Source organism: Dasypus novemcinctus, chromosome 1, assembly GCF_030445035.2.
Source record: "Dasypus novemcinctus isolate mDasNov1 chromosome 1, mDasNov1.1.hap2, whole genome shotgun sequence".
In the NCBI taxonomy this organism is placed as follows: Eukaryota; Metazoa; Chordata; class Mammalia; order Cingulata; family Dasypodidae; genus Dasypus; species Dasypus novemcinctus.
In genome coordinates, this window is record NC_080673.1 from 176,862,254 (window position 1) to 176,875,956 (window position 13,703).

The 13,703-nt window shown below is 33.6% G+C and overlaps 1 protein-coding gene across 7 annotated transcripts in view; it reads right to left on the reverse strand.

Moving 5' to 3' along the window:
- Positions 1-13,703, reverse strand: part of PCDH7 (protocadherin 7) — a 440,575-nt gene that overhangs the window by 206,922 nt on the left and 219,950 nt on the right. For 2 of the 7 annotated variants that reach the window (XM_012526965.4, XM_071217122.1), the window contains exon 3: positions 6,285-6,380. The exons of the other annotated variants lie outside the window; for them this stretch is intronic. In XM_012526965.4, coding sequence (XP_012382419.1) covers positions 6,292-6,380 — 89 coding nt within the window. In that variant the 3' untranslated portion in view covers positions 6,285-6,291. The remainder of the gene's footprint in view (positions 1-6,284; positions 6,381-13,703) is intronic. 7 annotated transcript variants of the gene reach the window in all.

Genomic DNA, 13,703 nt, shown 5'->3' on the forward strand with positions numbered 1-13,703 from the left:
GATTAGAGCAGACAGGCACTCTTCAAAAAAAGGATGGTTAAGTCTAGTTAATGCTCAAGATTGGAAATCTTTGGGAACTTGCTCCATTTATCCGCTATAACGTCTAGGGGTTTTGCATACTGTGTTGTCCACAGCCACAAAATGGTGGAGAAAAGATTGGATTATGAAGTTCCTGATTTTAAGTCGGAATATATTTTGACTGGTTTCACTTCTGGCACAAGTTGTTTATCAATTCCAAAAAAGTGTTTGCAATGTCTAGCTTAGCAAAGGGATGCCAACCTCCATGCCCTCCAGGGGCACAGCAGGCTATGCCATCCAGTATTTCTCTGTTCCTTCTAAACAAAATTGTGTGTTTGCTTTCCTAGTTCATCCTGCTGATTCAAGATAAACAGCACATTCAAGGATACAAACAAAAGTGTCAAGTCACAAAGATCTGTATTTTTAAGCACGTTACTGCAGTAACTTTGGTTTCTCCTACAATAATTCATTGGACTGGGAGGCAGAGAATCTGGATTGTGATCCCAGATTGAATAACCTTAAAACACTTTCTTTTCAAAATGAAGGATTTTCACAATCCCTTCCACATAAAATAATTTATGATCCTGTGTGAATGTTTTATGTTCCACACCTTAATAAGTTGAACATAATCAGTCATTAAAATTCTTTGGCAAGTTGTCTTTATTAAATTTTTATTATGGTCAGTTTTACTGCAATAGGGAAAAAAAAAATTCAAAATGAGGATTGGAGTGGAATCTCCAAACACAAAAGACACTTCTTTTGTGTTTTTGCTCCAAAAATGAAAATTAGTAACTTTCTCTTCAGAGGGGTAGCCTTGGTAAGATAAAGGTACTTCACTAGAACAATATGCTATAGCATTGCCTAAAATTACTGTTATAAAAATTCTAAGTCACCAATTGCAATTAACATTTTTAATAGCATGTCAACAAATTCCAGTGCGAAATTATCCCAATTATTATATCTGATGATTATTGGGAATCACAGATTGCAAGAGCTGGAATTCATTTTGTCCAACTTGTTATCTTATAAATGAATTCCTTTAATAATGGCTTTGCAAAATGTCATGTGGCGTAAATTTTAACATATTCAATAGTTAAGACAACATACTTCATTCTATGATGCAGCTTTTTTTGAGGATTTCTTACAGTAATACATTTTATCCTTACATGGAGGCAATCTTTTCCCAGGTAATCTTCCTGCCATTAGGCCCACCCTTAGGAATCACAAAGAATGAGTGTAATCTCTCATCTCTATTGTGCATTCAAAGACTTCAAGTATCTCAAGTGGTTGTCCTCTTCACCCCTTGCCTATTTCATGTGAACCAAACATTCCCTTGGAATTATATATTTTAAAGCACAAAAAGAATCTGTACATACTTCAAAATGGAAAAATATGGCAGCTTAAAGTATAATAATCAAAATGCTTCTTTTTGAATGAGACTTCTTAAACTTTATATAGCAAGTTTATGGCATAAATGGTAGTTAATCACAGCACTCCATCCCACTGAGTCAAAGCAAGTTGCCAGAATCCTTCTCAGGTGAAAACCCCAGAAAGAAAAAAAAATGTCAGCACGTGTTACCAGTAAAGGTTAGAGTCCTGATCTAGCTCAGTCCCCATATTTTGCAGATGAAAAACCAAGCACTAGAGAGGGTAAATATAATTTAGTTATATTCACAGGCAGAACTAAACCCCAATTTCAAAAATTCCAAATTTCACATATTCCATAGAAAGCTGGAGGTTAAGATGAATTAAACCAAATCCCTCATTTCAGTGATGAAGTAAGGTTTTGAGAAGTTATGTGATTAGTCCATATCTCTTGCTATTCACTCCTCTCCTTCTACAAAACTAAAATACAGAGTGAAATATATTCAGTTGGAATGTTGCAGACAACAAACACATTCAAAAGCAGTGATAGATAAAGCAGACATGGATTTCCTGTTGTTTTTAGAATATTGGTTAAGAATCTTATGTTTAATCATATGCCTAAAGGCTATTGTTTTGGAATGCAATCTAAAGTAAGAGTTGACATATGCATACAACTTACAAAGCAATATTCATTATTATATAGAGAGAATTTATATAGGCACTGGGGCTTTTGAAAATATAAAGTCAAGCACTTTAATTACCATATGGAAGACCTTCATTAATATTATATAGGTTCAAAATACATAAAGCACATTTATAAATGGAAATCTTGATAGGGTCAGGGAAAAGGCTCATGGCATAAAAAGTGTTCTCTGCCAGGAAATTAATTAAATTCCCCAGGTCTAGAAAACTGGCCATATATTCTGTCTAGGCACTCACTGAAAGTCAGATATGCAGGGCCTCTGAGATACTTCCATAATGTACTCATAAATAGGACTCACCAGAGGACATTGACAGCAGTTTGGCATAAAGGAAGAGCTTGCATAATTGGTGAATTTACTTTGGAGTAGCTTTTATTAGGAAAAAGAAAAAGGAAATAGATCTGATATCTAATGCCATGTACTTCTTTCAGTCTTATTTTGGTCTATTTTGACATCCAGGTAACATACTGTTATATATGAACACATATTATTAATAAAGTCAGTAATTTGCATTAAGAAACATTGTTAACTTATTTTCTTTTGTGTTGTCTTTTACTTCCACTGATATTATTACCCACTTAAGGAACTTATGTTTCATGCTAAATTTGATAGAATGATGAATGTGTTTCTTAAGCAGAAGAACTACTAACACAGGTGTACAACTCAAACTAGAATATTTGATTAAGACATATGAAGTAAAATTGCAAATTATTTTACCTTATCAATTGTTTTTATTTCTTTTTTTAATCAGTTAATTTTCTTTTATCAATCTCTCATCCTCACACTTCTATTTATTTTGTTTATATATTATAGTATATACTAACAAAACCATACCTTTTTTACGCATGAATCCAGGTGAAAGCACCTTATTCTTTTACTGAAGAATCTGAAATGGATTTTCTAGGTTCTTCAAGCTGACTTAACATAAAAACATAAACTGGGAGATCCCATCCTAAATTCCTTATTTTGTAAAAAAGAATTTCATAATAAATGATATTAAGTAGAATGCTAAAAAGACTTGCAACCAAATAACCTAGAACAACTAGAAGGACTGGAGATGTAAAACAAAAAACAAAACAAAACAAAAAAGCATGTATACACACACATATATACGCAGAACAAGGGGAGTAATTATGACATAATGGTTGAATTCAGGTTTCGGAAGTAGTTTCATTTGGAAAAATAATAGAACTTATTTTGTAGTTTCCCAAGGGGAAGACATGGGATAAATGGATTCAAGTTACAGTAGGGCAGATTTCCAACACTTGGAAGTAAAGATGTACCCAAATAAAAGAAGCTGGTTTTAGTGTCACCAGAATTATTCAAGCAGAGATGAGTGATTCTTACAATGGCATTGAGGATGCATGCACAATCTATGACAGTATTGGTTGGCCACTAATCTCTCTATCAACTCATAAAATTCCATGTCTAGTTCAGGACTTATTCCACACTTCACATACTGCACATAGAGAAAAATGGTTTTATAGTCACTGTGCTAACAGATTACTTCTATTACAATCTTGGTAGAGAGTGTTGTGTGTGTGTAGGAATATTTTTAATTATATACTAGTTTTCTAACATGCCCCTTCTCAATCATATTCTCCAGACACAATCTTATTAATTTTTAAATACATAGTTCCAAAGTTATGTTTAATCCTTATCTTGGTCGCACAACATGGTTCTCGTGGAAAAAAAAAAGGCCTAGAGAAACAGCTTGCACACAAATCAATGTATCTAAACATGACTTTTTCTTTATAGCCTTTTCACCTCAAAGGCTTTTTTAAGAATAAAGGAGATGCAAACTCATAAATAAAGTTCTCTTTTCTCTAGCCACATTGATTTTCCCTCTCAGTTTTAGTTCATATTCTTTTTCAGGTAACTCAGTAACCATGGTTTTCAATGATATGTTTCCTTCAATTTCTTTATTGCTTTTTGATTTATTCATTTTTCCAAAATCTTTTTGGTTCTTTTTTTCAAGTATTTTCTTTTTCTTTCCTTGATTTGGCCACTTTTTCTTAACTGATTTTTATTGCTACTCTTTTTTTTTTTTAATGATGAATTGGTAAGACAATTTTTCCTATTTGATGCCCATTTCCTTTATTTTCCTGTAATGTGAAATTAATATCTCTAATTTCTTTTTCTTTAAATCTTTAAAATACTTGTTTAAATTTTCTACTTAGTTCCTACCACTATATTTGATATATTTGATATAATTTAAAATATCAGTTCCTTCCTCTGTGGATCTTTGTAATTATTTTATAACTTCCTTGGTTTTTAATTGCAGATTCCACATTTAGGGAGAAATAATGAATTATTTCTTATGCAGAAATATATTAAATCATCCATAAAGCTAATAAGTGTCAAGAGGCAAAAGGTAAAGGGAATAAAAACAGAGTAGAGGCAAGCACGGATGAGAGGAAAGATACACAGAGTAAAAAATGTTCAGGTGAAAAAGCAGAATGACTGTTTTGTAAATGTTCTCTATTCACCTTTTATAGAGTAGCAAGCACTGTGGACATTGGAGAGTTCAAAAAAAAATCAGATAGAATCACTGTCCTCTAATATTTCAGGTTGAGCAGAAATGACAGTCCCAGCTTTGCTTGGAAAAGATCAGGGAAAACTTAATAAAGCACATTCCACATTGACCACTTTATACCTCTCCAAGCTGCAGTCTTCTCATCTATTAAAAATAGATAATAATATTTTCTAATATAATGCTCCTTTCTAAGGATGAATTAAGAAAATGGGGGTAAAGTTTGTTAGCATTGTGCCTAATGGACAGAAAACTCAGTGTATGGTTGCTGCTATAATCACTGCAAATTTGGCAAACAGGCACAGGGTCTTGAGGGAAGGACCAAGCTCTGTGAACATGAAAGATTATTTGCACAGAGAAAGAGGTAGAGGCCAGAGCATAGGATGCATCTAGGACAAGAGTATCACATAAAGACTAGAAATGTGGGTGGAAGTGGGTTCATGAAGGATAACCAATGAGTTCAGGGCCTTACTGGAAAGGAAGCCAAACATTTTCAAAGTAAGATTGATGATCCAGTTTAAACACTAATTTCTTCTCCAGTTTCCCTAGTGCTGCAATGCATTTAACTTCAGTGGGAAAATCTGATCTTTGAAAGTTCAGCAAATGTGTGTACATCAAACCAGTTTTCTTTTAGACCTAATTATGCTAACATTTTAAAGAATAACATAAATAATACTGCCATGCACATGCACATCTATAAACACACTCACTTTTTTTTTTTTTTTTTTTTTGATACCTGTCAGTAATCTCCCTAGCCCAAAGGTAGTGTTCTAGTCAAATGTCTCAAAGAACCTGAAAGAGTCACCACACTGGGCTGTAACAAGGAGCCTGACGCATCCTCAACAAGCCGTTGCAGGAGCTGGAAGGACCAGTTCCACCAGTGAAAAAGGAAATCAGGAAGGTGGGTATTTCCTGGTGATGACTGAGTTTTCAAGTTTCATAGGTTACGACTATGCTGTAATTTGGGCCCCTGAGAAACTAGTTCCTTCTAAAATGTTGCACCCTGGAGGGAGGCTATCATAGGACTGCTAAACAAAACAGTAGCCATCATCTCCCTGAAATGCCACCACTTGTGGTGGCAAAAGAAAGTTTTGTAGAAAGTAATTAATAAATATTCAGCTCTCACATCCAAATGGCATAGCTTTGTAGGGTATTGAAGTTTGTTTGAACTGGCTTTTACTTAATTTTCTATAAACAGTTGAGTATTATAATTCATGTTCACATGCTTTTGTGCAGTTTTAAAAATTACAAATGTTACAATAATTGGATTTCAGTATGAAACACAACATATTCCTATGTCATACCTACAATGATACATTACGTAACATCTGTTTGTAGAACACTGAAAGTTGCATGTGTGCAGGTACAGTATCCATTTCTTTCTTACTTAAGTGTTTTAGGAAACTGCATAGCCTCTTTCCCTGAGAATTATTTCATGAATATTCCTTCACTCTTCTCATAAAATAAGACAACACCTGTAACTGTGCAGCGAATTCTGAAATGCATACCATGCTGGGATATGAAAAGATATACTCAGGTTGAACAATTCCTCCATATTGGTCAGCCCACCGTTACGGATAAATTACTTTCTTCTAAATGTAGAAGAGATAGACTTTTATTGGAGACTGCAGAAGAGGGAGCTGCACTGCTTCGTGAGAACCGCATACCTGTTGATTAATGGAGAGGCCTTAACAGCACTCTTCTTCCATGCGTCTTGCCATGAGGAAAGGGGAGGAAGGGGAAGGTAGTGATGGCAGCAACACCTGGGGAAGGGAGATGGGGAAATACGTAAAGGGAAAATCAGTAGCCCCTACAATGGAGTCCATCCACAGACGTTGCCAATAAAACAATTTCTAAAAACCTTAGCTTGTTTTCTTAGTTTTTAAAAATGTTTAAATCTAGATAAATTTAAAAAATAATCAAAACAAATTAGTTATCATGAAATGTGCCAATTTGAACATTCTTGCAACTGTAATCTAAATCCAGGGAAGCAGGTGGTTGTTACACATAAAGATCTACCATCTTTTTCTTATTTTTTAACTCAATGGGTTCACATAAGTCAGGTCTGTGATAGATGGGTATCAATTGTTTTTAAAATAGAATTAAGAAAAAACATGGGATAAACCTGATACCAAATATGTATTATTTTCTTCCCAACACATAATAGGATTATTATTATTTCCTCACTCTTCCACTAACTAGTTGCTTTATAACTGGCTCATGATGCACCTTCTTTTATCCCTTCTACTAATAATGTGCAGTTTCAATATCAAAACAGCTTTAAAATTATTCATTTAAAACATAGATTTAAATTTTAATAGAGTCCCTACATGAAGCTGGAGGTAGGACTAATAAAAGTTATAGAAGTATTCATGTTTTAATTATATTTTTACAGACATGGTATAATCTGGACTACAGGCCAATTTTGAAAAGCAAATATGTAGAATTATATAGAAAGAAATAAAATGGAAATTTTAATAAAGAGTTGATAACAGTAAATCATCTGAATTTTAATAATTAAAATTCCTTTTAGTAATAGTCAATATACTAGATAATTTCCCACCTGAAAAGCAAACACTGCTATACGTTTTGCTTAGTATTTGATTTTTAAGAAATCCTTAAGTTTGTGTGCTTATATTTAAATACAAACAACATGTGAAAAATATATCTTTTAAGCTATTTAGAGAAGGTTTAATATACAATGGAAATAAACTTACAAAAAAATATACATGTATACTTTATGGAGAAAAGAAGAGGTATAAAAATTTTTAAAATAGGAGGGAATTGGATTTCCTGTCTGAAAAAATAAGTTGACCTTTCACACAAATGTTTCTTAATGTATTAGTTAAGGAAGGGCTGGGATATAGTTGGATTTTTCTCCAAGACTGGGAATTTTTTGTGAATACATCTTTGCATTCTTGTTTCTCAATCTGATCCTAACCTTTAACCCTAATGTTTAAGAAACCAGCTATCACAAAAATCTTTGGGGTTTGGAACATGATAATCCTTTTGGTATTGCCTTAATCCTGTTTAGACAGGGTGTCTCAAAATTTTCCAATTTCTCAACCCCTCTGGTCTCTGACACACTGCTGACTATTAGCCATTATCTCTGTTAAAAACAACATAAGCGACCTAATGCGTAAGCAACAATATTAGTCAGCCCTGGAATTGAGAAATCTGGAAGCTAACTGGTTATCATAAAAGATTAGCATCAAAGTCTGAAGGCATGTGAAGTCTCTAGGCCTGTGGGATCAAAAGATATAAACTCAAGTTAGCAAACTTCATTTTCATCTTATATGCTATATATGCTTTTTGCAGCTTTTCTTTGATTCTCAAAATGTTTTGTTTTTGTCTTTAAGAAAATACTAATTGATAAGGCACGTATTTTAATGTTTAAATCCTCCTCCAAAATTAAAATTGATATAGTTCAGTAATATCAAAGTAAAACATTTTAAACCTAATTATTCCTACATTTAAATATTCCTGAGTGATAATTTTGGGATTGGCACTTAATCTTTGGAAGAACCAAATGTGGGAATATAGCAAGCCAAAGAATGGAAAGAAACCACATGCTCTTAATTTGTGGCCAGATATATCTAGCATGAAATGTAGTATTAACTGTATATGTGTTCCTAATATCCTAAGGATTATATAAATAGTAAATTCTCCTTTTGGCCTTAGAAAGGGGAGATTACTATTATATAATATAAATTGGCACTGTACTGAGAGAAATACAAATATAATGAAAGGAACACTTATGAGAAACTTTGGAAAATAAATATACACACACAGCCACACAGGAACACTAATATTGCAATAAATGAAGATGTAACAAGTAATATATAATGGTTTTATTAATAGTTGAATTTTTAAATAACTGAAAGGACATGGAAGAATAAGCCAAAGATAATCATAGCAGAGGTCTGGAGGAGGTTATAATTAAGATGGAATTTTAATGAGTCATGAATTGCTAGAATGGCAAACAGAATTTTGTGGATTAATAAAAATGATTTCCTACTAGAAAACTAGGGGCCAGGTAATGAATGAAATCCTAATGGGAGTGGGGCATTTGGTAGGAATTTGCTATGGACAATGATATGAGCTAGATATTCACCTTATAAAAATAAAAAGGAAATAATGAACCCTATGATAAACGAAGATAAGTAGATAGATGGTTTGTGATTATTACTGAGTCACATTGGTAATAGTTTATAATGAAGTTGGTTTTCCAAAAGGACAGAAACACCCAATCATTTAGATGGAAAAAACAAAACAAAAAACAAGCCACAATAAGAAAAGCATAAAAAATACTGTGGGCCAGTCCATTGCAAAGTCTGCCCCCAAAATATTTGATTTGAGAAGAATCTATGATGATGATGATAGAAATAGTGACATTAAGATAAGGACATCAACTTCTGTGTAATTTAATGAAATAGACAGAAAAGACACAAATGTTGAGCTGAAATGCCAAAAAAGAGTAAGGCACAGGACTTGGTCCCTGCCCTCAAGGAGTGCATTCTTTAGGTGGAGTACAACAGTAGGGACTAAGCATTGAGGCCAGTGGGATTTAAAGAAGAGATGAGGGGAGAAAATTTTCTTAACAAGACAACACTGAACTTCTTAAAGACAGAGTAAGATATGGATTAAAGGATACAAGAAACAGTATGCTGGAAAAGAGACCAAAATATCCTTAGGCAGTGTGATAGTTTGAGATTATTTATGAATCCCCAAAAGAGTAAGACTATGCTTGTAAACTAATCTGTTCTGGGTATGAGACCCTTTAATTATATTGGATTCAATTGAGAGGCCCTTGATTAAGTTACCTGTTAAGACCAGGCTTTCATTCCACCAAGTCAGTAAAGCATGACTCAGGTTGAGTCCCTGCCCCCTCGGTGGGCTGATATAAATGGGCACTCACACAAGAAGACAGATGGAAAGAGAGAAAGCTCTGTCAGTTTTGGTACTGGCGCCCCAGGGAGATAAGCCATTTACCTGACAGTTTAAGCCAAAATGAAATACTGTTATTAAGTAAAAAATGAAATGATCACTATGCCAGGGGAAAGAGGAAGCCCAGGAGGGAGAGACGAGGTAGAAATCAGCGATCATCTTGCTTCATCACGTGGCAACTGACTTTGGTGAGAAAGTAGCCTTGAGCTCGACTCTTTAGGGCCTTGTAACTGTAAGCTTTTACCCTAAATAAATACCCTTTATATAAGCCAACAAATTGCTGGTACTTTGCATCAGCACCCCTTTGGCAGACTGATACAGGCAGTGAGGTGGGAAGTACCTTGTTGTTGGTGGTAAGTCAGTGAAGTTTGTCCAACCATAACTTTTTGTGTGGTGGCAGAACAATGGACTATGGTACTGATATGTAGGTGAGAAATATTAAACAATATAATACTGTGAGATCAGTTTTGGCAGAAGGACCTCTGTTATCTTCGTAGTGTCCTTCAACCTTTGTCAAACCCTGGGGTGTCCAGTACAAGATTATTGTGATAAAAGGCTCTTATCACACAGCATAAAGAATGCTGCACCCATCTAGCCATGCCATTCCTAATAATGTTACTCCTTTGCTTATCCTATTACTCTGGTCGATCTAAAAAGTAAATTTTCAATAACAATTAGAAACCAGGTATTTTACCTCTGGGTCTGACTCTACAAATTTCTTGCTGGCATTAGTATTCATATCCAGGACTTGCCTGAAAACAAAGTCTGGGAAGGCCATGATCTCAGGCCAGAAGACATTTCAGATTTTGTTTCATCTTCATTATTGGAGATGGTGGCTTGATAATTGCCCAAAAAGGGCATTTAACAAATGCCAATGTTGTTAATGTGTGTGGGCAGAGCTGGAGTGCAGCAAGGCAGCCTTGGTTGTCTACACTATCTCTGGCATGATGGGATTGATTTTCACCTTGGGCAGTGGGATGTGGCAAGTGGGAGTGGGTATCAGAAAATCTTTACAAAGGAAGGAATGCTGCATGTTCTTATAGGACTGGGGATTGCTCCACCTCAGATATGACACTGCTCATTGGACATTCTATAAACAAGGACCATGAAGTGTTTTTAAATTATAAAATTTATAATCATACAAATTCTGGATGAGTCTATTAGTTGGACTTAACTACTGAGACCACAAGGAAGAAGAAAACAGAAAGTGCATATGAAAATAATCATTGTGCAGACACTACCTGAAATTGTTTTTTTAAAAGAATACAAAATTTAACTAGTTTGAAATGAAAGAATAGTTTTTAATCAAACTTTTATTTGGCTATCTTTAATAAGTGTCACTGATGTGTGTCCAGTATCCTGCATTATATAGTGTATTCCTGAGATCTGAAGGTATGGCTTGCATAGTACAATGGCAATTAAACTCAGGTAGTAAAAGTGTTTAATACTACAGCTTTAATAAAATGATTGTCTGACAAAGAGAGCAATGAATAGTATAAAAAAGAGTTAGTTGTAAAACTTAGCTACTATTACTGAACTTTTAATTGGCTTTGATATAAATATATATACAATTTATTGTATAATATATTGATGCCAGTATATAATGTTTAAAATTTCTTAAAATGATGTAAACTATGGACTATACTTAATAGTACTATTTTAATAGTCTTTCATCAATTGTAGTAAATGTAACCTGTGAACAATGGGGGATGTATGGGAATGCTATATTTTTTTTACATGACTCTTTTATAAACATACAATGTCTCTAATTAAATAATTGTAACAAATAATTTTAGAATTCTTAAAATTACAATAAAACATGAAATATCCATTTGCTTTTTCTCTCTAACTGAAGATGTTCACTAATTTTATTTAATATTTTACAAAATTTACAAATGTTACATATAATTACATATCATAATTTTCATAATGCAAGTAGTTTTACCACGCACAAATGTAGTCATTGTGACAATTTTTCTTGTGTGATGAATTTATTAAAATTTAAGTATTAATTATATTAGAAGCATTTTATAAAACTTCTAAGATGTCTATAATATTTAGTTTAATTTTTTTCAAATTGACCATGTTTAACAGATCTGTTCTCTAGAAATTATACAATTTCTAGCACAACCCACTGTGTCCTTTATAATAATTAGTAATATGAATATCTGATTAATCATTGACTAAAACACTGAGTAATGTGTGCTTATTAATTATTTTAATTAAAATGTGATTTTACTCCATTGATATGATTAATTTTCTAAATTTATTTCCCCCTAAAGAACTTTTTAAACTGGGCCCTGCTCGTTTCTTATTAACTTAGTTTGTAAAATTATAAAATTATCAAAAGCCTATGCCCTTGGCCAGAACACTTACAATCTGTAATGAAGGTTTTTATGGCAACTTGTTTACCCCATTTTTGTTCTTCAAATATTTAATGAGTTGTCAATCTCTGCTAAACATTGTTTTTCCAGTGGAACTCAAATTTTGGGATTCAGGACTTCTTTTCACTCTGAAAATGTATAGAGAATCCCGAAGAGCTTTTGTTTATGAGGACTATATCTATTGATATTCATCTTATTCAACATGAAAACTAAGACACTTTCAATATAATTATAGATGTATCTGAAAATATCCATAAACATTTAGAACATACTAATGTAAATAAATAAGATTTATTAAAATCACTATATTTTTAAAGAATCAGTGAGGAGAGTGTCAATGTTTTTCCATTTCTGCCAATCTCTTTGATAAATGGCTTACTAGAAAACAACTGAATTCACGTATCTGCTGTGTATTTCATTCATTGCATTTCACAGGGCTTGTAGCTTCAGGTAAAGTCCACACTACACTCCAAAGAGAATGAGAGTAAAATGGGAAAATTATCTCCTAATATAATAATGAGAATGGTTTTGAGTCCCAGAGGTTAAACAACATTCTTTGACACACTCTCCCAATGTTGACTTGAATAAAAAGAGAACCGTATCCTCATGGGGGTCACTCTCTTGAAAGAGGAAAGATAAAGAAATGCTTAAGATATAATAGAAATATGTTAATTAATTGAGATGTGTTATCTGAAAAGAGACAAGGAAATTAAGGTCGGCAAAGACTTCACAAATAGTTGAATCTTGGTTTAAACATTAAAGGTAGAGCTCACCAGCATAAAAAAAGATGCAGGTGAAAGAGGGTAGCAACACCCCAGTGATGGAAAGGCACGGCTAGATGGATGCAGCATGATGTAATGGAAAGAACATGGTATTTTGGTTGACAGAGTCTCTTCAAATCTCATCTCAGCCACTCATTGGCCATGTGACTGAGCAGGTTGGTTAAGGTCCAGGAGCCTCATTTAATCACATTTGAAATAATAAAACCTATACACTAAGAGTATAGTGAGGATGATGTGAGAAGAAATATGCGAATATTTTCACATGTGGCAGTCAATTAGCACACCCAGTAACATGGTGCTTTTTGGTAGGTAATATTTAAAGAGGGGAAATTGGCTAGCATGTTGAAAACAGAGTACAGTAAGGTGTGGGGGGGGTGGGAGATGATGTAGGTTATAAACAAACACGAAAGGGAAACAGCGAAGCAGAATTGGTATAGAGGTTCGAGGTTGAGAAGAGTGATGTAAAAAGCAGAAATACTATAATATGACTCCATACAGATCTCAGCAAACCCACAGCAAATTCAGATTTTCATCCTCTGCCCTCCTCTCCTCTCTCAGGAACAAACAAAATCTACAAATTAAAGAGTCACCAGAATCTTCATAAAAATAGAAGGATATGTGAGAAGAATAACATGGATGGCAGAAAACTTCCTGAAGACAGAAATTTAACCAACATATCCACCAATAATAGAGATTTTTTTACCTGAATATTACAGTCTTAATTAGATTTGAATTTTGGTATAGTAAAGAATTAATTAATTATATTTAATCACAATGGCCAATGTGTTAAGAATTTTTACTAGGCAACCATGATGTTCTCAACCTGAAGATACTCAAGAAATTGACCAATAAATGCCCACTTATGTAAAAAATAATTTTATTAAGGGTGTGGTATAGAGAGAGTGCTATGCTTTTTATTCATGCTAGATATGAACCACCCAGATAGCTGCCTTTGATCTTCAAGGTTGTTAAT